The following is a 19,423-nucleotide window of genomic DNA, read 5'->3' as shown; positions in this document are numbered from 1 at the left end:
GGACAACCAAACTCAGACGTCAAGGCTGAGCTTAATTTTTAGTTCCAGCTCCAGAGGAGCCAGTCTTGTGGCCAGAGTCAACAGTGCAGTAGAACTCAGCAGTACAATTTCATTTCACAAAGATCACTCTGTACTTTAAAAGCCCAGATCTGGGCCCAAAGACTCAATGAAGTCCTTGTTAATAGAATAGAGAGCCAAAAAGCTGGCAGGACCCATCTTTGCAGAGCAGTACCTTTCAGCAGGCTTTCATTCATTCTCCCATCCATAGATATGGATGCCCATAGCAGATCAAGGGCTGGACTACAACAAAGGTTCAAGTCCCTTCCTTTCCAAAGCAGGACCACCCATACCAGTGATGTCCCACTTATACCAAAGCCACATTTTATACTCCAAGCAACTGATCAAGACTCCCTATAGAGGATTTATAGGTCTTTTTCAGGCCTAGATTCAGTGGACCATTACACTGTCTTCATATAACTGCCCTTACTTTGGTCTTTGGTTCTCCAGAGATGGAAAAGTAGGTTTGCCACTGTCTTCTTGCTGTTAGTTTGCAGTCTCAGTTCCTACTGCTTCATTTGCTGGCACAGTGGATCTTTATAGTGCTTCTGCCAAGGAGATTTACTGCTGTTGCTTCAGGGTCTGATAGAGCTGTTGGTAAACTTCCACCCTGCTCTCCCAGCTATTTTACAAGGAGTTTCAGATTATCTTCTGGGTTCAGTTACTGCATTTCCATTCTATGCCAGATACAGAATTATCTGATTTTCCTCCAGCCTTGATAAAACAGCCCAACAACTGTTTTAATTACAAAAAAACAAAATTTTTTTTTGTACATAAACCAAACATAAGAGGAGAATCCAAGACATTACAAAGGAAGCAATACATTCCTTTAGATTAGGCACAAGCATTTTTCTTCTGCCTAAAATCAGGGAAAAAAACATCCTAATCAGAAAACATCCATTGCCCCTGCAAAAAAATGGTGTAACCTCTACCAACTTTGCTCACTCACTTCTAACTCCAACCTACCTCAATCACTCATCCCTTCCTTTCGACAGGAGACCAACAAAAGTCTAATAAATACTCCTCCTACCTCTTGGCTGCCCCTAAACACCCACGCTAATGGAGGGGAGCAGAGTTTTTTGGAGGAAATGCCACATAAATCTGAGGTTCCTCCTATGCATTTTGTGTGTTCATGAGACATCAGGCTGATATGACATCAGTGATACTGAGCATTGCAAAGTCAAACTAACCCAAAGCCTGTTATTTTGCAATGCATGATGACACAGCTTGGGCAGGAGGAATGATGCTATCACAATGAAACTCAGTCCCAGAAGACTAGATGGACCTAAGGAGTTTATATGTGGTGTATATGTAATAGTGTAAAAAAGGTCATCTAATTTCCATTCAACTAATGATAACAGCTGTTTTCGTTGAGGTACTTTTATGTCTTGGTCGAAATTGTTTGTAAACTTAAAAATGCAGATATCAGGTAAATTCAGGCTCTGTTTTTCAAGATACTTGCAAATTTAATATTTATCAGCTCTTGCTTATTATTTTAGACTATGACTAATCCTTAGGAACACTACACCTATTATATGGCAAGTGCAAGAGTAACTAACTGAATAAGGCAGATTAAGTATATTTAGAATTACCTATCCAAATACATATTTTGGAAAGGCATATATGAGATTTATAAGTAGGATATTAAAATGACATGGCTGCAATGAAATAAACTGTTTTCTTGAGATCTCTGGTACCTGCTTTTCTCTTGGTTCAACCACACCAGAGAGAGATTTTGAGTATAAAAATTGGCCAGGTTTGAGCTGTGTTTAGAAACTTGCCTGATAATTAGATGCAAAGGCTGTTAAATATATATAATATTTCTCTGTGCAAGCATAAATTATTTCCTGTAATAATTTTTTCTGTACATGTTACTAGGCTGTATATAGATCAGAAATGGATATTTATAATTAGCCTGTATTTGTCTTCACCTCTATCTTTGTTTCCAAGGGTTGCTATGGATAACTGTTCTTCCACCTCCTGTGTACTCATTTTGCAGGTCTTGTGAGTCTCACAAGGATAAATCCTCTCTTCCGTCGCATTCAGTATTGATACAATGACCTGATGAAACAACCTAGGCGAAAATATGGGCACTACTGCAGTAAGTATTACATATCTTGCCATTAAACCTTAGAAAATCATATCACAGTGTTCCTGTGCTTTCCTAGGACAGCTGCCTCAAGCAGTGTAGGCAAATGAAGAAATATGCAGACAAGTGAAATATTTCCCAGAGTTTGCCTCTTCTCTATTTCCTCTATTCTCTTCTCATATTTCCTGGGAATGATAAAATATATGCTAAGAACCATGACCAATTGTTAAAAATTACAAAAACGTCCACTTTCATTTATATTAAGCCAAGATACCATCAGTCATTTCCTTAGACGGATGTTGCCACAGGAATCCATTATGGATTGATTTATTTCAACATATATCTGGAAATGGTAAGAACTGCAGTGAGATACCTGCTACAAAATATTTCTGCTGAGCAAGGAAGATTACTTTCAGCTCAGCACTTCATCTTTGACAGACTGAGTTCTCTCAAAGAAATCTGTGGCCCTGTGATGGCCCAGCTGTATTGCTACCAGAGGGATCTCCAGCTCTTCTCTGCAATGGGAGGATGGCTTATGTTCTGCCCTCCCAGAACCTGGAAGATCCTGAATGATAGCTGAGAGAGGAGGTTCATAAATTTGAGTATCTGACCTTGCCCTGTGCCATTAGAAGAGAGTGAACTTTTTCCTGGACATAAATGTAGATTCTGGGATTTACTGCGGGAGTGATTATGTATCCCAGTTTTCAGGCAGTGTGCATGACTCCTGGCAGAGGCCAAGCTTTCCCAGTGTAGCCACACAGTGCCTTGCTGATTGTCCAGCTCTGCCCCTCATATTGACCTGGCCGGTGGCAGGGTGGACGGAGCCGCAGTTCCAGGTCACGGTGGGGGCTATAATGGCAGCCTTGACTCTCGCCTGGCCCTGCCGTCGCAACACCCCACGCTTTCGGGCGGACTGGGGAGCCGACATGAATTTTGGAAACCCCACGGGAAAGCGAAAGCGCTGCAAAGCAGTGCTGCTCCCACACCGGAAACACTGGCCCGGTGGGACTCGTCTGTCCTGCAGACCATGCCCCTCTGCACTTATTCTCGCATCCATCCCTCTGTCTTTCCGCATCCTTTGCCCTGCTGTCATCCCCCTCTCCTTCCACATCCCTGTGCACGTTTCTCTCCCCGGTCTCCACATCTCCCTGCAGGTCGTCCCGCATCCCCTGCCCGTGGACGCTCGCAGCTCCGAGCTTCTGCTCGGTATCTCCGCACGCCGGGGACCCCCGACAGCAGCGGGGCCGCCTCGCCCGCCGCGGTGCCGGCGGGGAGAGGGGCGGCACGGAGCCGCGATGCCAGACCGGCCGTCGGGGCGGAGATGCCGCTGCTATGACGTCACCCTGCTGCCGTCCCCGCGCGGGACGGGCGCCAGGAGCCGCGGCTGCCGCCGGTCCCCGCCCGGAGCCGCCCCCGGCGCAGCGCAGCGCAGGGCGGGTCCCGGCGCAGAGCCGCTGCCGGGAGCGCTGGGCCCGGGCAGCCGCCGCGCCTGCAGCTCTCGGCGGGGCCATGCGGATGGCGGTCGGTGCGGCAGCGGGCGAGGGGGCAGCGCAGAGCCCCGGCCCCGCCGCCGTGTCGCTGGGCTTGAGCGTGGCCGTGGTCTCCAGCCTGGTGAACGGCTCCACCTTCGTCCTGCAGAAGAAGGGGATCGTGCGGGCCCGCGGGAGAGGTAGGGGCCCGGCGCTGCGGTGGTGGCGGGTGGGAGCGCCCCTCCCGGGGCTTTCCGGCCTCCCTCCGCACCCCGCGACCCCCCGGTAACCTGCCAGGTGTGCGTGGCCTCGGCCCCGGCACCGTGCGGGACGGCTCCCCCCACCCCGGGGCAGCCCGGCCGCCCGCGGGGCCGCTTCCTTCCCTCGCCCCGCAGCCCTTCCCCGCGCTGCGGCGGCGGCCGGCCCGGAGCGAAGGACGGGAAGTGGGGGGGCTGCCGAGGCACCCGGCCCGCCCCGCGGGGCAAGGAGGACGAGCACCCCCGGCTCCTGTCAGAGCCTGTGTTAGGGGGGTGGCCGTGTCGCCTGGAGCGGGGGACGCCTTCCCGGTGTCTGGACTGGGGGAGCCGGCTTTAGTTTGTCACCTTAAGCGTGGTTGACATCAGAGGTCCGTGACTGGGTCGAGGCGCAAGGGAGGTGATAAATGAGCGGAGAGGCGGCAGTCAGGATGTACTAGCGGCGGAGAGCAGCGAGGGGTTGTTAACATGCGCATCAGCAACAGCTTCCCGATGTATGGACAGCGCGCTGGTCTGTCACGCTGTGATACAGGGGACTTGTGTGCTGTATGCACTCCTGTCCATCCACAGGTTCCTCTTTTTCGTGTTCTTGTGGGACTTTACTACTAGTTTCTGTGGCTTAGCTAGTTTCTTGCCATGAACAGCACCAGCATATCCTGTCGCTTGTTTATTCCAGCTCTTCCACAGACACACACAAGTTGTATCAGTCACATGGTGGTTTCCACTTTTTGAGAAACGACAGATCAGTAACATGAAATAATTTATTTCTTATATTTTTCATACTGAAATCCCATGCCTCGTTATTATTTCCTGAGGTGAACATATTCAGGAACTGACTGTGCTGTCTAGAGAGTTTAGCCAAAACAAAGCTGTAAGTTCACAAGTGTGAGGATCTTCTGTATTTTATTTTGAAATTGGAACTCCCCAAAGCATGCAGCTGAACAGCATTTGCTAGTTGCATCTTCATGCTTTGAATATAGGAAAATGCTATTTTTAAAAATTTATTTGTTTTTAGTCTCATGCTTTTATGTAATGGGAAGACTGTAAACACAGGTTGCATGAGGCCTTTGAATTTAATTGCTGTGGGTAATAGCCATTTGTTTCTGTAGGTGATGGTGTCTGTGTATGAGCATGTGTCCATAGGTTCTAGGAACTCTTTTTTATGAAAAATTGTTTTCAGTGACCAGGACAAGGTATTTTCTCTGTATATATTTGACGTATGTAAATATGTACATATATGTACACATGCAAATAATATACAAATAAATATTTTACATATGTATGTATATATATTTGTACTTGCATTTCCAATGCCTGCTGCGTCTAGCATGTTCATGGTGAATGCAGTGGAGCAAAGCAAGCTTGGAACTATGTTGCTACAACCTGGCAGCCTGATCTGAAAAGTTCGTTTTGCTTTTTCTGCAGTGACCTTACAGTTAAGGGCATCAGACAAACATTTGTTTTGCAAGCATAGTCTCCCTTTGCCTCCAAGATGACTGTAACCCATTTTGATTGTCCACAGAGAGATCACATTTGCATCATTAATAGAAGTCTTTTTTTTGTAAGGGAAACAATGAGAAAACACAAGAGAAAGAAATAACTTTGCATCCCAAGGCAGCTGGAGGAAGTTTCGATTTTAAGTCTACTTATTCCTGAAGAGCTTTCAGTGGAGCACTGGGTTAAGTGAGTGGTGGGCGTGTGCCTGCTTTCTCAGTGCCAGCATTTGTAAAACTTCCTGTTTTGAAGATATTACTGGTGCTTGTGCATCTTGCTGAGCATTTCATAGTACTTTCTATTGGCATGCTCATTGAGGAGGTATCCAGGAAAATACCCAGGTCCTCTCTATTTTGTGTTACAAAGTAGTGGGGTTCAATCTAGCAGTTGGAGCTGTGAGTCCGAGATGGCCAGTGTCAGATGATGTCTTTTTTCCATTGTCTTCAGCAGGTGTTGTATAATTAACAAGGAAGCACTCATGTCTCTTCTGTCTTCTCTCTTGAATCAATAATATAGTATTGATGTAATTAGCAATCCTTGTCTAGTTAGAAACAGCAGTGGGTGACAAATATTTTGCAAACTTACCTTACTTGAGTCAATATTTTCTATAATTTCTGCCCCCAACAGTGTTTTTATTTTATATGCAATAACAAAAGTCTAAAAAATTACTCCACCCACTCTAAAGCTGGCCATTTTCATTAGTCATTTTTCGTCTCTTTTCAATTGTATAGTGTGATTTCCAAACACTTAATACTTCATATGTCTCCAGAGTTAGTGATGACTGTGTTTTTCTTCCATTTGGGATTTCAGAGTAGGTACAATATTGCCTACTGCTCCAGCAGCTTTTGAGAGGGCAACTTCCCAAAGAATGCAGAGATGTATTGCTAGAAAGAGGGGCAAAACATAGGAGCATAACTTGATGCCAAGGTTGTGCTTAGAGAATGCCATTCTTTAGTTTAGGAAGTGGTCATGAGCCTTGATGTTCTATAGAAGCAGAACTTATGTGGTGCACAGGCTCCACCTATGCACATCCCAAGGCAAGAGCCTTCTGGCAGTGAAAATAATCATCCTCCAGCTTGGGAGGCACTAAGGACAGTACAGAGTTTTTACTCCTCTCTGAAATGGGGCACTTTGTCAGGAATTCAGAGGATTCAGCTGTAGCACCTTCCAATGCTTAAATGCAGGAGGATCAAGCAACACTATGGTCGTGCCAAACCTGTGTGCCAAAACAATTTCTCGGCTACAATTTTTCCAGTACAATTTCACCAAGGTTGTATTAGCAGACCTACTGAGCCAAATCATGTTCTGTTTCCATAGGTTTCCAGTTCTCCTAGAAGTGGTTCTAGCTTGTATGTTTAAATGCCACCCTCAGAAGCATTTGGTGACATTTTAGATGCTTTTCTACACAATACTGTATTAGTGTCACATAGGTACTTCAAACTGCAAACCAGAACTTCTGACTAACACATCATCTTAAGAAGGTCTTACTTGGAAACATAAGCCAAATCCAAAATTGTTCTCTCTCTTTTTTTTCTTTTTTTTACCTCACATTCAGTTGCCTTGAAGAATAGGGTTAAGATGAAGGTCCTTAATAACTGAGACTGTTGGTTCATAGTTCCAATATTCTAATACATTTTCCTATACTTCCAGGTACTTCATACTTAACTGATATAGTATGGTGGTCGGGCACTATTGCAAGTAAGTATCTTAAAAGGTTGGAATTTTTTTTTTTTTTTTTAAGAGAACTTTGCTTAGATGGTGATATGAGACATCAGGAAATCCGTGTTTTCATCTTGAATATCATATTCACTTGTCATGAAATTCCCATCCCTAGAAATACTGCACTTTTAGTAAACGTCTACCATGGCTACCATGCCTGGTGGTGTTTGCAAAGGCAAAGAGCTGGTACAAACATGAGTCAGACATCTTTCCACGTTTCCAAACCATTTGGTACTTGCAGCCCTTGGCAGCCACACACTGCTCTGACTCTGGGTTCCTGCATGGTTTGTGTCTGTGCATTGCACTGGCCTGCTCAGTTTTTAATAAAAGTCAAAGCTGAATTAAAAATTGTCTCTCTGCACACAAAAGGGCTCATTGAGCACATTATGTTTTACATCAGAAAGCCTTTAACCAGCCTCAGTTAAAAAAACAAAACAAAACCTCTTTTGGTTTCTAGTTCAACGGATACAGTTTCAGTTTTGCTTTTAATCTACAAGATTAATGCAAAGCCTTCTGTGGTGCTGATATGAGATCAGTGTAATTTTACCCTTAATATCTTTGTAAATTCTGCTAACACCAAGTTCATTCTCTGATGTGAATCTGGAGCATGAGGAGCAACTAGCTTTCTCCTCTTACACATCAGCCCGAGTTCTACCCACAAGCTTAGAATCATACCCCACTTTTAGACTCTAATCCGGCCTTTTGTAAATTATTTGGAAAGTTCTGATGCTGTTTCTGAGAAGTATATGAGTCCAGTTGTGCCCCTGGTTTTGTGGTAGCAAGGTAAGTCTCTGATTCTTGGTTTTGTTGTCTTAAAACTATGCAAAAGGAATGAAAACTGATAGATCCCATTGAAGGACAAAGTTCACAGGAAGTGTAGAAGCAGACAGAGCTTCAGAAGAAAGTTCTCAGCTAATTTAACCCGAGTTTAAGTATTTCTTTGTCAGCTTCCACTCCTGACAGGATCACTACTGCCTAAGTAGAAGTAAATCTATGCATCAGCCACTGTTGTTTATCATTCCTGAGGCTCCCATTTGTAATCTCTGAGCAGGAGGAGTTAAAATAAGGGAGGTTTTATTACAGGACTTATCTTGGTGAATCAGAGAAAACAATTTCATGCTTAAAAGAGCTGACTGAATTGAATGAAGGCAAAACAGCTGAAGAGAATGGTATCACTTGGCTTTTTTCCAGTAGCTAGATGCAGGTATTTAAAAGCAAAACCTCAGTAGTTTTACTGAAGAAGTGATCAAGAAAAATTTTTTTGTGGATATTATAGACTCAGAATGGCAGCACAGTCACAAACAGCAATAGCAAGGGCCAGGTAGGCACCTATGGGATGCAGAGAAAGGTGCTACTTGGGGAAAGGTGTTACTTGTGGAATTAGCAATATCCCCGCTTATCTGGGTGAAATGATAACAGCTATGTAATTTTCTAAAGCAGAGAATTTGGAGTTTGGATGACTAACAAAATCCACATAAACTCTTATCAACTTGTTCTCATGGTATTTGTTCAGATGGTGAATAAGTGTTTCTGTGTTGGCATGCTGACTCAGCATAATGCTGCCCAACTGTTTGGGGGCCCTGGGATCCACTGGATTACTGAAAACTTCAAAGGAAGGGCTGTAGATTCTGCTAAGGGATTTTACCTTACTCTGTAGTCAAAAGAGTGATTGCAGCATGTGTACAGGTATTTCAATGAGCATTAAACTAATTAATTGGCTAATTAATTATTTTCAGTGCGGGTTTTGATAGCAGCATAGATGCAGCTGGTTCTTATTGTGAAAACATCTGCATTGGTGTTTTATTGCAGATGGGGAACACATGTGAAGCTAACCTCCTGTTGTCACCACAGATTGGGCTGTATTTCACTTTTCATAGCAGAGCTGGAGCTCCTGACCTGGTCTTTAAAATGAAACTAGGTTGGAAAATGAATTCTAGGAACATACTTAATGTATGTGAGCTGCAAATAGACATTAAGTTAGCGGGAGTAGGCTGAAGTTAGTCTGAAATAAACCTCCTGACATGCCTAGAATAGATACCTTTTGCTGTACAGGTCTACTCCTGGTCTCCTTGCTAATGGAGACATGCCAGTGCACATCAGGTTTTGTGTTGCAGTAACTCCGAGGGTACTGGTACTTGTTTATCAAATTTAAAGTTTGGTGTGCCTTCAAGAATGGAAGTCAGGTCTTGACTAACAGCATTGATGTATCTGATGAGGAATTTCTGTTCAGAGGGGACTGGATAGGTTGGCAGCAAAGATCCTTATCATCAGGTAGATGGTAACAATTACTGAGATCCTTTTTTTAATTGGTGTTAACTAGTCCTGGTCTGTCATTTGTGGTGGTAAGGGACTGTTACTATTACTCCATGGTGGTATGGAAAACCTCCAGTAAGTTTAGGTGCCTTACAATATGTTCCATTTGACTGAAGCTTCAGAGACCTACTTTGTGGATTGATGTTGGTGCCATCTGTTAAGAGTTCTTCCAACAGAAAGTTAAGACACCTGACCTCCAAAAAAAGCAACCTTTTGTCAGAGTCATTTGGAAATGTATGTAATCTGCAGAAATGCAGAGTGCCAGCTGTGCACCATTCTCCATCCAAGATCTGCCCCAATGCCTTTAGATGCCTTGAAGATAATGCCAGAGTTGCTACATATATCTCAAAACAACCTGAGGCTGATAACCAAGTTACTCTGTTCCCAGGGACAAGGCGACCACCACTGTCTCTTGTGCCTTGGAAATGCTGCTCATCAACTTCTCCAGCTCACTCCTGCACACAGGGAAAGCCTCAGTGAATTTAATTAGTATAATTTTGCCACACTCTACAGTTTTGCAGGTTTGTTTGTCTCCTTCATATTTCCTGTAGGTTACACAGGTCTTCAGCTCTACTAATAACGTGAGCTAAATTGGTAAATTAATTAATGTTTGCACAGTGCTTTGCAGATGTAAAAAATTGGATGATACTAACGATATTTGATAGTTGAGGGCAGTGCCAGCCTGAGCATAAAGACATCTTGGATTCTTGAAATGTTTTTAAATGCTTATAATGGCTTTTAACAGCAACTGGAAATTTGAGCTGTATGTAATTTGTTCTCAAGCTTCTTGCCAGTTACCACAGACCCGGTAACTATGAAAGTATGTTGACCTATTATAAACTTGCCAGCACTTGCAAAACCATGCAGCTTTTCTTTTTTAGCCAAAAACTTGAACACATGAACTGTTATCACAGCTGTGATGTGCAATACTGTGGTATATCTTGGAATTTGCTTTTACTGGAGGAAAGAAAAATAAGGTTGAGGCTGGTACTGTGGCTTCTTTTTACAGTGGTCGGATATTACATAGCATTGTGAAAATTTGATGTAGTGTGTTGAAGAGCCCTTATGCATGTGCATAGTATTTCATTAGAAGGTTCCTCAGCACTGTCTTTATTTTCCCCCCAAAAAGTAACACTGCTGTTGGGAACTATAATCAAGTACATTTGTTTTACATGAATGCACGTTCTAAAGATGAAACCATGGATTATATATATTTTTACCCCTCCTCATACAAATATTTGAGTGTAATACTGAGATATTTGAGTATAATCCACAAGTGTTTCTAATTCATATTTGTATTTATATTTAACTAAGAGAAGTTACAAATGAGATTATTTACTGTGCCCACTTGGATAGTCTTGTGTGCCAAATATAAATCCTGTATTAAGAAACAAAAAACTATAGAAAAATACCAGCCATTTTGTTTAAGTGCAAAATTAACAGAACTAAGTGAATTGTAACATCTGTTTTCCAGTTAGGTCAGTCTTTCCTGGACAGTATTGGGCAAGTTTTGATTACTTATTTTTACAAAGGGGTTTAAAGGCTTATTTCTGGTTCTCTTGACAGTGGCACTGGGTCAAATAGGGAATTTCTTGGCCTACACTGCAGTCCCAACCGTGCTAGTGACGCCCTTGGGAGCTCTTGGCGTTCCATTTGGGTAAGAGTGTGCTTTTCTTGTTCTTATCTGGATGTCATTACTAAATAAAATGTCAGATGGACTTAGTGCTCACTGGAGGTCCACTGAGAAATGTCAGGCTTCTGGCTGTTCATGATGTGTTATAATGTCACCTATTCCTGTTTTCCCCAGGAAAGCTGGGCTGGGAGGAGGCAGTGGTGAAGAAGGGTTTTCCTGAGTATCTTCTGCTTTAGCTATCACTATGATTTGGAACAGATAAACTTTTTTTTTTCTCCCTTCTCTGTGTTTGCTCTGGACTCTTCTGCCTATTCTCTTATTCACAGTTCCCTTACTATGTAGATCTTTCCTTCTGTCTCACAGTCTTTACCCTGCTATCCACAGCCCACATGTGTTTATTGATGCTGATTTTCATTTCATTGGATTTGGCCCCTTTCCAGATCAAGGGAGTTCTGTGCATATGCATGCCCTCAGCTTCTTGGAAGTTATGTTTGTGGGAAGCACAGACAAGGCAGTGAGTTTAGGGAGTTTAATATGCAACTAATGTTTTGTGAATAGATGAACTACAGTTGTGGAACTACTGCAGTGAAAAAGCACAACTCTTTAAAAACAAAGCTGTGCGTTGCCTCGAGATTTTTCTGTTGCCTGCTGAACTGTGACTGCACTGGTCACCTGCTTCAGAGTGTAGATGGCATTGCTTCATGTCTGTCTTTAGTTCTATCACTATGAAACACACTGATGGTGCTCTAAGTGCCACCTGTTATTTTATCCTAGGCCACATATTTTTGCTTACTTTGGTTGGCTACATGTCTGAGCCAAGTCCTGGGATCTTTGTAACCAAAGGTCACTTTTATCTCATGACTGCTAAGCACCTATAAAATGGGGCTTTGTGACAGATCACCAATTTGGTAATGGGTAGATATCTGCCTTGGGGTCAGATGTCTGGATTGGAGGGTTTCGGTTGTTTTGGGGGCAGTTTTGAGGGGGTGGTGTGGTTTTGGTTTTTGGGGTGTTACGGCTAGGAGTTTTGTTGGGGTTTGTGTCTTGTTTTGTTGTATTGTTTTGGGTTTTTTTCCTGAGGTGAGATGTCAAGGATTGAGAAAAACTGCAAATGGATGAATCTTTCCTCAGATAAGTCAGAAATACATTTTGAGAATTCATCAACATTTGATAGTATTCCTTTAAAAGGGAAATTCATATGGCACAGCACTGTTAGAACATTATTAACAGAATGTAGTCAAACTTCTATTTTTCTTCCTCTTTGTCAAAGGTCTATCTTAGCTTCTTACTTACTGAAAGAGAAACTGAACATTCTTGGCAAGCTGGGGTGTTTGCTGAGCTGCGCTGGGTCTGTTGTTCTCATTATCCATTCCCCGAAGTCTGAGAGTGTAACGACTCAGGCTGAGCTTGAAGAGAAGCTTACAAATCCAGGTAGTTTGTTTTTTCATTCATTCATAATGATTTTCTGAGTTGAGCAAGAGCATGCTTGAAGAAGAGGCTTGCCACTTCTAACAGGTAGGCAAATTGACTTGTGAAGAAATCATGACATGCCAGAGGCAAACCAGTACAGGTTTTGTGTAAGAAAACTATGCCCTGCTCTACTTAGAACTTGTCATATTTATTGGGACATGTGTGCAGAAAGGAAAACATGGATACTTTTGAAAACAGTATCCTGCACAGCAAGCTCAGAACAATGGCCAGTTGAACTTGTAATTCTATAACATTATGAAAAAGTGTATCTTGCTATTTAGAGAAGAAAAGTATAAATCTAGGATCTCAATTTAGGTTTTTTTATACAAAACAAAAAAATACTGACTTTCTTCTGTCCTTTATTTCTCCACGTTTTTTTAATTAAAAGTTTATACTAAGTACCAGTTATGTTCCCAGATTTCTTTGCACAATAAAGGTATGTAGAAATAGGCTGTTGAGACATATGCTGAAATGCCTGTTCTGTCTCACCAGCTGCTGGAGGATACATATTGGTGCTAATATGTTCCAGGCCCATTTTTATTTTTCTAGCTTAAGAGCTAAACTGCTACCTGTTGTTTTTCTTGTATTTGCTTTAAGCGAGAGAAACTCAAACATAATAACATCAGCTGTTCAAAAAATCTGCACACTAAGAAAAGAAAACAAATGCCTTGGTCTAAATTTACCATTTAAATCTGAACAAAGGGAATTGGCTATATATTTCTTTAAAACTCTAAAGCATGAAATGTTTTTCACTGCTCTTATCTGTGTACTGATTGTATAATGTAAATGCTATGGCCTCATGTTTGTTCTGTCCCTACTCATCTTACTCTCCTTAGTGGGACCTAGCTTTATGTTTAAGCTCTTTCCTGGGTCCACACACTGCCTTAATTAGCCTTTTATGAATCAGGTGTTATCCCTCTGTCTGTCATAGTAGACTTAAAGGAGTATAGTCCTGGTGGAAAAGAGAATAAGATTAAAAAAAAACATCTGAAATCCATTACAAACATGCAACAGTTTGTGTCATTTTCTACATGACTATTTGTTTTTCCCAAAGAATGTGACAACATCTTCAGTCATGGATGCCAATATTTTTGGAAGCTCAGTGATTTGGATCTATATTCAATAGCAAATCTTAGTTGTGATGTATACCTGAAGTTCACTGCTAGGACATGATTTTCTTGCTAAAATCTTCAGAAGACCAGGAGTTCTCACATTGATATTTTCTTGTTTTCTTTTTGTTTTCCAGTTTTCGTGGGTTATCTCTGCATAGTGCTGCTAATGCTGCTTCTGCTTATCTTCTGGATAGCTCCAGCTCATGGACCTACTAATATTATGGTTTACATCAGTATTTGCTCTCTGTTGGGCAGTTTCACTGTTCCCAGCACAAAAGGGATTGGGCTGGCTGCTCAAGATATCTTTCACAATAACCCATCAAGTCAGAGGGCTCTGTACCTCTGTCTGGTACTTCTGGCAGTATTAGGATGTAGCATTATCATTCAGTTCAGATACATCAATAAGGCACTGGAGTGTTTTGACTCCTCTGTGTTTGGTGCCATCTACTATGTTGTATTTACCACCCTAGTCCTGCTGGCTTCAGCCATCCTTTTCAGGGAATGGAGTAATGTAGGAGTTGTAGATTTTTTGGGAATGGCTTGTGGATTCACCACAGTATCTATTGGAATTGTTCTTATACAAGTCTTCAAGGAATTCAACTTCAATATTGGAGATTTAAACAAACCTAACATGAAGACAGATTAAAATATTTTTGAGGGGAAACTGGATGGCTCAGGGAAGGATGCAGAGCTGTTCATTTCTAGGGTACTGTTTCAAATAGGGTTCAGGTTGGTAACTACTTTTTGACAATTTGGTGGCCTATGTGAAATGAATTGGGGGCCTCCATCCAGTTTCAAAGGAACAGCTGTCCATGTAACCCAGTCAACACAATAAATGACCTTAATTGGAACTACTGATTGAGTCAGCATAGAGACCGATGTATTTCCTCACTGTAAAAGGTAGTCCATCAGAAAAGCTCTGTGAATATTCAGACAGACCTATGTGAAAGCTTGTATTATGTCTTCTGAGGTACCATTTCTGTGGGCAGAGGACATCAGTTTCTAATGCACTCAATCTGATGCCTTTCATCATAAGTGATGTATACCTTAAAATAAGGGGGGGAAAGTAAGTGGAACAATTTGTGAATCTCAGTATAGCAATGTCTTCACCGTCAAGGTTGTGAATTCTAAGACAAACGTTGGTTGGATCATGGACTGCAGATTTGTTCTTTTTGGTGACTGTCTTGGCAACTTTGTCTGCTGTGCGGTGAAGACACGGGAGTTTTAAATTAAATTCTTTATACAGAGCAGGGGACCCTTAAATATCTTTCACTAATTACTTATCAGCTCATGGTAGTGTCCAGGTATGCGTTTTTCTTTGTAACTTACACACGTTAAGACTTACTGCATTCATCTGAGAGTTTTTAATTGGGAGCAGGTAGAAAGACTGCAAAGGATGTAGAAATGTTGCACAGACTCATTGCCTACATGGTGGCTTGTTTGTAAGCAGCTCAGAAGTGTTTCAGTGCCTTTGCAATCAAAAAATACTGCATAATTGTGGATGTATTTGATTCAGATGGCCTGTATCAGTTTAATAATTCAATTTCACTGTCTACAATATTGGACTATATTCAAATTCTAAACATATAAATCATCTAAAAGGACCGTATGTTTTTGGAAGAATTTACAAACCTGAACTGAAAGCCCTGGATGCCTTGACAGCTTCTGAAAAACTCATAGTCCTTCTGGGAAGAGGAGGAGTGTTGAAATCAGTCCAGCATACCTTTATTTTAGTTTAGTGACTAAATGCAGGAGACCATTTTGTGAAACCACTAATAAATAGGGACCACAAAAAAAAAGAAATTTAAGAGAGAGAAGAGCATGAGATTTCTCATAGCTCAAAAAAGGTGGTCTGATGCTCTTGTAACGTGGAAAAAGGAGGTTAAAGACTGAAAAAACTAAAGCATTCAGAGAGCCGAGTTTTAGGTAACTGACAGGGACATACATTCAGATCAGTAATTCATAGACCTGTGTGAATGGTTCAGTTGTAATATTTTGACAAGTAGTACAGACAGCTTAAGCTATGGTGGGGATGGCTCTGAACAGTTCAGTTTAAACCATTTAGACAATATTGATATGTTAAAGAATGAAATAGTTAATTTCATGTTCTACTTATATTTGGTAGCTAAAGCATCATGAATCAAAAAAGTTGAAAGCTTGAAAAGCAATGAATGTTTGTTTCCATTAAATACAAAAATGGAAGAGTACAGTGGAACTCAACATCTCTAGATCAGAACATCTCCTGAGAAAAACAGAAAATCCCAGTGTGATTACAAGACAGTATTTGAGAGAATTCACAACACTTTATCAAGAAATCATAAATGTAGCTTTGTAGCTGCCTGACAGGAACATGGACATTGATTAGTGGGGAGTAATACTGTCTGTTCTCGTGATGTTTTTTGTTGACCTGAATTGATGTTTCCTTAAAACTCGGCCTCCATTTTCATTTAAAATGAATGCTATAAGCCCTACTAATGGCAGCAGTCATCACGAAAGTGAATCTAAGAGATTTAGTATTCTGAAGGGACTGTTCTGAGGGAGTAAGAGCCCTACTATGTTATTTGCCGAACTCTGTATTGCAGGGGAATGGCTCTGAGTTGGCAGAAATGTGCATTGTTATAGGCCAGCACACAGTAACTGGGTATCTTAGTGGAATAGAATAGCATTAGGAGAGAAAAGACCATGGATTTTCAAATATTGTGCAAGGTTTTTAGGAAGTTTGAGAATTGTAGATGAGGGTAATTGGGCTATGAAATCTGTTTAAACTGGCCTCTGTCCATTATTGATTGGAAGATGGTGTCTTGGTTCTCAGCAAACAGTTATATTTTGTCATATTAATTTCCTTTTCTTTGATTGAACCTGGAATTAATTGCACATAGGGGTACTGCACTGTACTAACCTACCTTTTAAAACAATGTTATCTGTTTTCTGAAGCAGTCGTCTTTTCAAAATTCACCTTCAGAGTTCATGAGTTGTATGTTCATTCTGTATTAGCCTTTAGTCTCTGAAGACTTCTGTGAATATCTTTAGGTCAGAATGGAAATGATTGTGGTCTCATCTTATTCCTCCTTTGGCCATATTTGTTTGTCTTGGTTGGTTTTAAAATTCTTAATTATTTATAAAGTGCCTGTCTAGTATGTTAGATGCATATGCAAATTATTAGTGAATGCTAGAATTCAAAATAACTTGATTGCCCTGTCTAAACCTTGACATTTTCTGCACCACACAAAGTTTACTTGGTAAGTGCTCACTATGCAGAGGAAGAATGAAGTAGCAACAGTGTTCTGCGGTCCTCTGACCATCGTTACCACTGACAAATGTCAGCATAGTTTTCTTCTCTTCTCCCCAGCTGCTCCTCATCTGTGATGAGCTTTCTAGAAATGTCTAGTTAACCTTGATGTTTAAAACGGAGATGTCAAAAGCCAGCACATAAGGTGAAAGAAATTCTCGTGGCCTTGCACATCATTTGTATCTGCAGCCTTTTACTTCTTGAATGCTAAGTAACTGAAAGCTTTATTTTTGCTACTTTGTTCAGTGTGTAGCAGTGTTCCTTCAAGTTCTGCTGTACCTGGATCTGGTTCAGTTCTAACTTTAGAAATGTATTAGCATTTTCTGTTGTCACTGTTGATATGATTCTTTCCCCCTCCATCCCACGCCCTCCTCTTTCTAGGTGTCCTACCTTTTTTAGTCCCGTTGCTTTTCTGATTTAAAAGGAGGCACTGTTGAAGTTGAATTTTAGCTGTTCCCCCTTTTTTCCCCACCCCTTTGACAAGTAAGCACTTTGAATAACACAGATATCTGAGTTCCATCATCTCAGGGAGCAAATGTGCACAGTTGTCTCCTGAGCTCTGGCGTCCCTCATGGGTCTGCCCTTTTCACGTTCTCCTTGTGTTATGTCCATTGATAGCTGCGAGCCAGATGACTTCAGTTCTGATTCCAAAGTAGAAGTGGGAGAGGCTACACATACCAAAAGTGGACTCATTACAGTGGTGGAATGCATTTGAATTACGTTCAAATCCATATGAAAGGCGCTTCACTCCATATGTCTGACTTCTGTCAAATGTATTTACTAGGTACTCACTTGAGGATAGCTCTTTGATCATTATCCCTTCAGTGTATGGAGGATTTGCATTTGTCAGTCACAATCTCTATTAGGTGTCAAACACAGAAGTCCCTCAAATGTTCAGTAGAAGAATAGAAACCTTTTTGATACAACCAAAAACCCACATTTGTTACACCTTAAATACTTCTGTAAAAAAGAAAAATATCTAAACAAATTATCTGCTGTATTGACTTTCCAGGACTCTGTATGTGTAAATAGAGCCTATTTATTAGTGAGCTGCAACTAACATTAATAAGAACCTGTCATATCACACTTTGACAAGTGAGGCTTCCTATTAATAATATTCATTTATATTGGAACATATGTATTTTTCTGAAGTAACTAGCACTGAAAAATGGAAACACTGGATTAAGTTGTCGAAACACTAGAAAGTGAGGTTTAGCTTTCATTTTATTTTTAAAAAATGCAGGGTTTGTATTTGAAGAAATTTAGGGTTAATAAGTAGGGGGTGCTTTAAATGGGAAGTTGTTTGCACATTGTACCCCCCTCCCATTGTTGTTTCATAAATAGACATCAAGGATTCTACAGATATTCCTTGGTTGTCTTGAGATGGTGTAACTGCTGAAGTTTTACTGTTAAATCAAGCGTTATCAAATGTGTATCTATTACCTGTTATATTTGTAATAATTCTTTGGTGCTATCTGTGGGCTTACAGAATGCAGAATTTTAGTGTGTATTGTGTTAGGCACCAATGTTGTCAACAGTTGTCATTACGAGTGCCCAAGTGTATCAGACAGCAGTGTTGAAATGTTACGGATTAAGAAATCTTTTTTTTAAAGCTGCAAAGAAGTTTGGAGTTTCTTTATTGTTTGTGGTTGTGCTGGGTCCTCCCATGTCCACACCCCTCCCTAGACAGTTGCTCTATAGAGTGGAAAATGTTACACAAAAGGGGTACTTTTAAGTCAATTTTTTTTCAACTGTGGAACTTTCTCTTCTTTTTATTTTATTTTATTTTTTTTTCCTGGTATGTAAAAAGTAGTTCTAATGGGATATGGGGAAAAGGTAGTTGGCAACAAAAATACAATGTCAGGTTTGGTTGCTTCAATGCTCTTGCAACATAGTTACTACAGATTACATAAAAATGGTTTATTTTATTAGCTTCCAAATAATGTATATATAGATTTGTTAATGGCTTACAAGTCAAGCTTACTCTCTTTGCTTTTTAAAAAATAGTTATAGGCATGTTGTATTTGCCTTGTGTAAATTATAAAAGGCTATTAAGTTTTCTGATAACTAATATATTTATTAACCTGTATTGTTTTAAAATAAATGATTTATTTCTAGCTCAATGCTTGGTTTGTGACTCATCTTTATCAAATGGGGTGGGGAAGAAATCAAGTTTCCCACACACTTAGCTGCTTCACAGGCTAATTCCAATTCATAAACCTAAACTATTTCCATTACCCTTTCATAAAATAGCAGCTTTGCTTTTTATCAGAAAAAGCATGGGTACAGATCAGTTGGCCCACAAAGGGCTCGGCTGTCCTGTACCAGTATCTATCAGCAGGCTGTAGTCTTAATGGCTTCATTGGACTGAAGTTTGCTCACAGGTAGGATGAAGACTTCTCTGGCAGAAATGTTTGCTGGGGCTTGAATCACTTCAAACTGTCTTCAGGGTTAACATGTGCTCTGTTCCTGCATTGCTGCACTCTGGTTACTTGCTAGAGCTTTTATTTCAAGATTTACTGCT

At 41.0% G+C, this 19,423-nt stretch overlaps 1 protein-coding gene across 1 annotated transcript; it reads left to right on the top strand.

Annotated features, from left to right (window-relative positions):
* The first annotated feature begins 3,463 nt into the window (after positions 1–3,463).
* Positions 3,464–19,022, top strand: NIPA1 (NIPA magnesium transporter 1). The gene is made up of 5 exons (XM_032100274.1): positions 3,464–3,815; positions 7,014–7,061; positions 10,962–11,052; positions 12,299–12,459; positions 13,745–19,022. The coding sequence occupies exons 1-5, from the start codon at positions 3,479–3,481 to the stop codon at positions 14,254–14,256; spliced, it is 1,149 nt and encodes a 382-aa protein (XP_031956165.1). The 5' UTR covers positions 3,464–3,478; the 3' UTR covers positions 14,257–19,022.
* Positions 19,023–19,423: the final 401 nt, after the last annotated feature.

This window comes from Corvus moneduloides, chromosome 2, assembly GCF_009650955.1.
Source record: "Corvus moneduloides isolate bCorMon1 chromosome 2, bCorMon1.pri, whole genome shotgun sequence".
NCBI lineage: Eukaryota > Metazoa > Chordata > Aves > Passeriformes > Corvidae > Corvus > Corvus moneduloides.
This window is presented reverse-complemented; position numbering and strand designations above follow the sequence as displayed.

What these genes read in the sequence shown, in the direction of transcription:
- NIPA1 (XM_032100274.1), top strand. Translation starts at nt 3,479, where the DNA reads ATGACGTCACCCTGCTGCCGTCCCCGCGCGGGACGGGCGCCAGGAGCC. An exon ending in GTGGTCGGGCACTATTGCAA is followed by an intron (nt 7,062 to 10,961) that starts GTAAGTATCTTA and finishes TTCTCTTGACAG; the next exon opens with TGGCACTGGGTCAAATAGGG. An exon ending in GCTCTTGGCGTTCCATTTGG is followed by an intron (nt 11,053 to 12,298) that starts GTAAGAGTGTGC and finishes TCTTTGTCAAAG; the next exon opens with GTCTATCTTAGCTTCTTACT.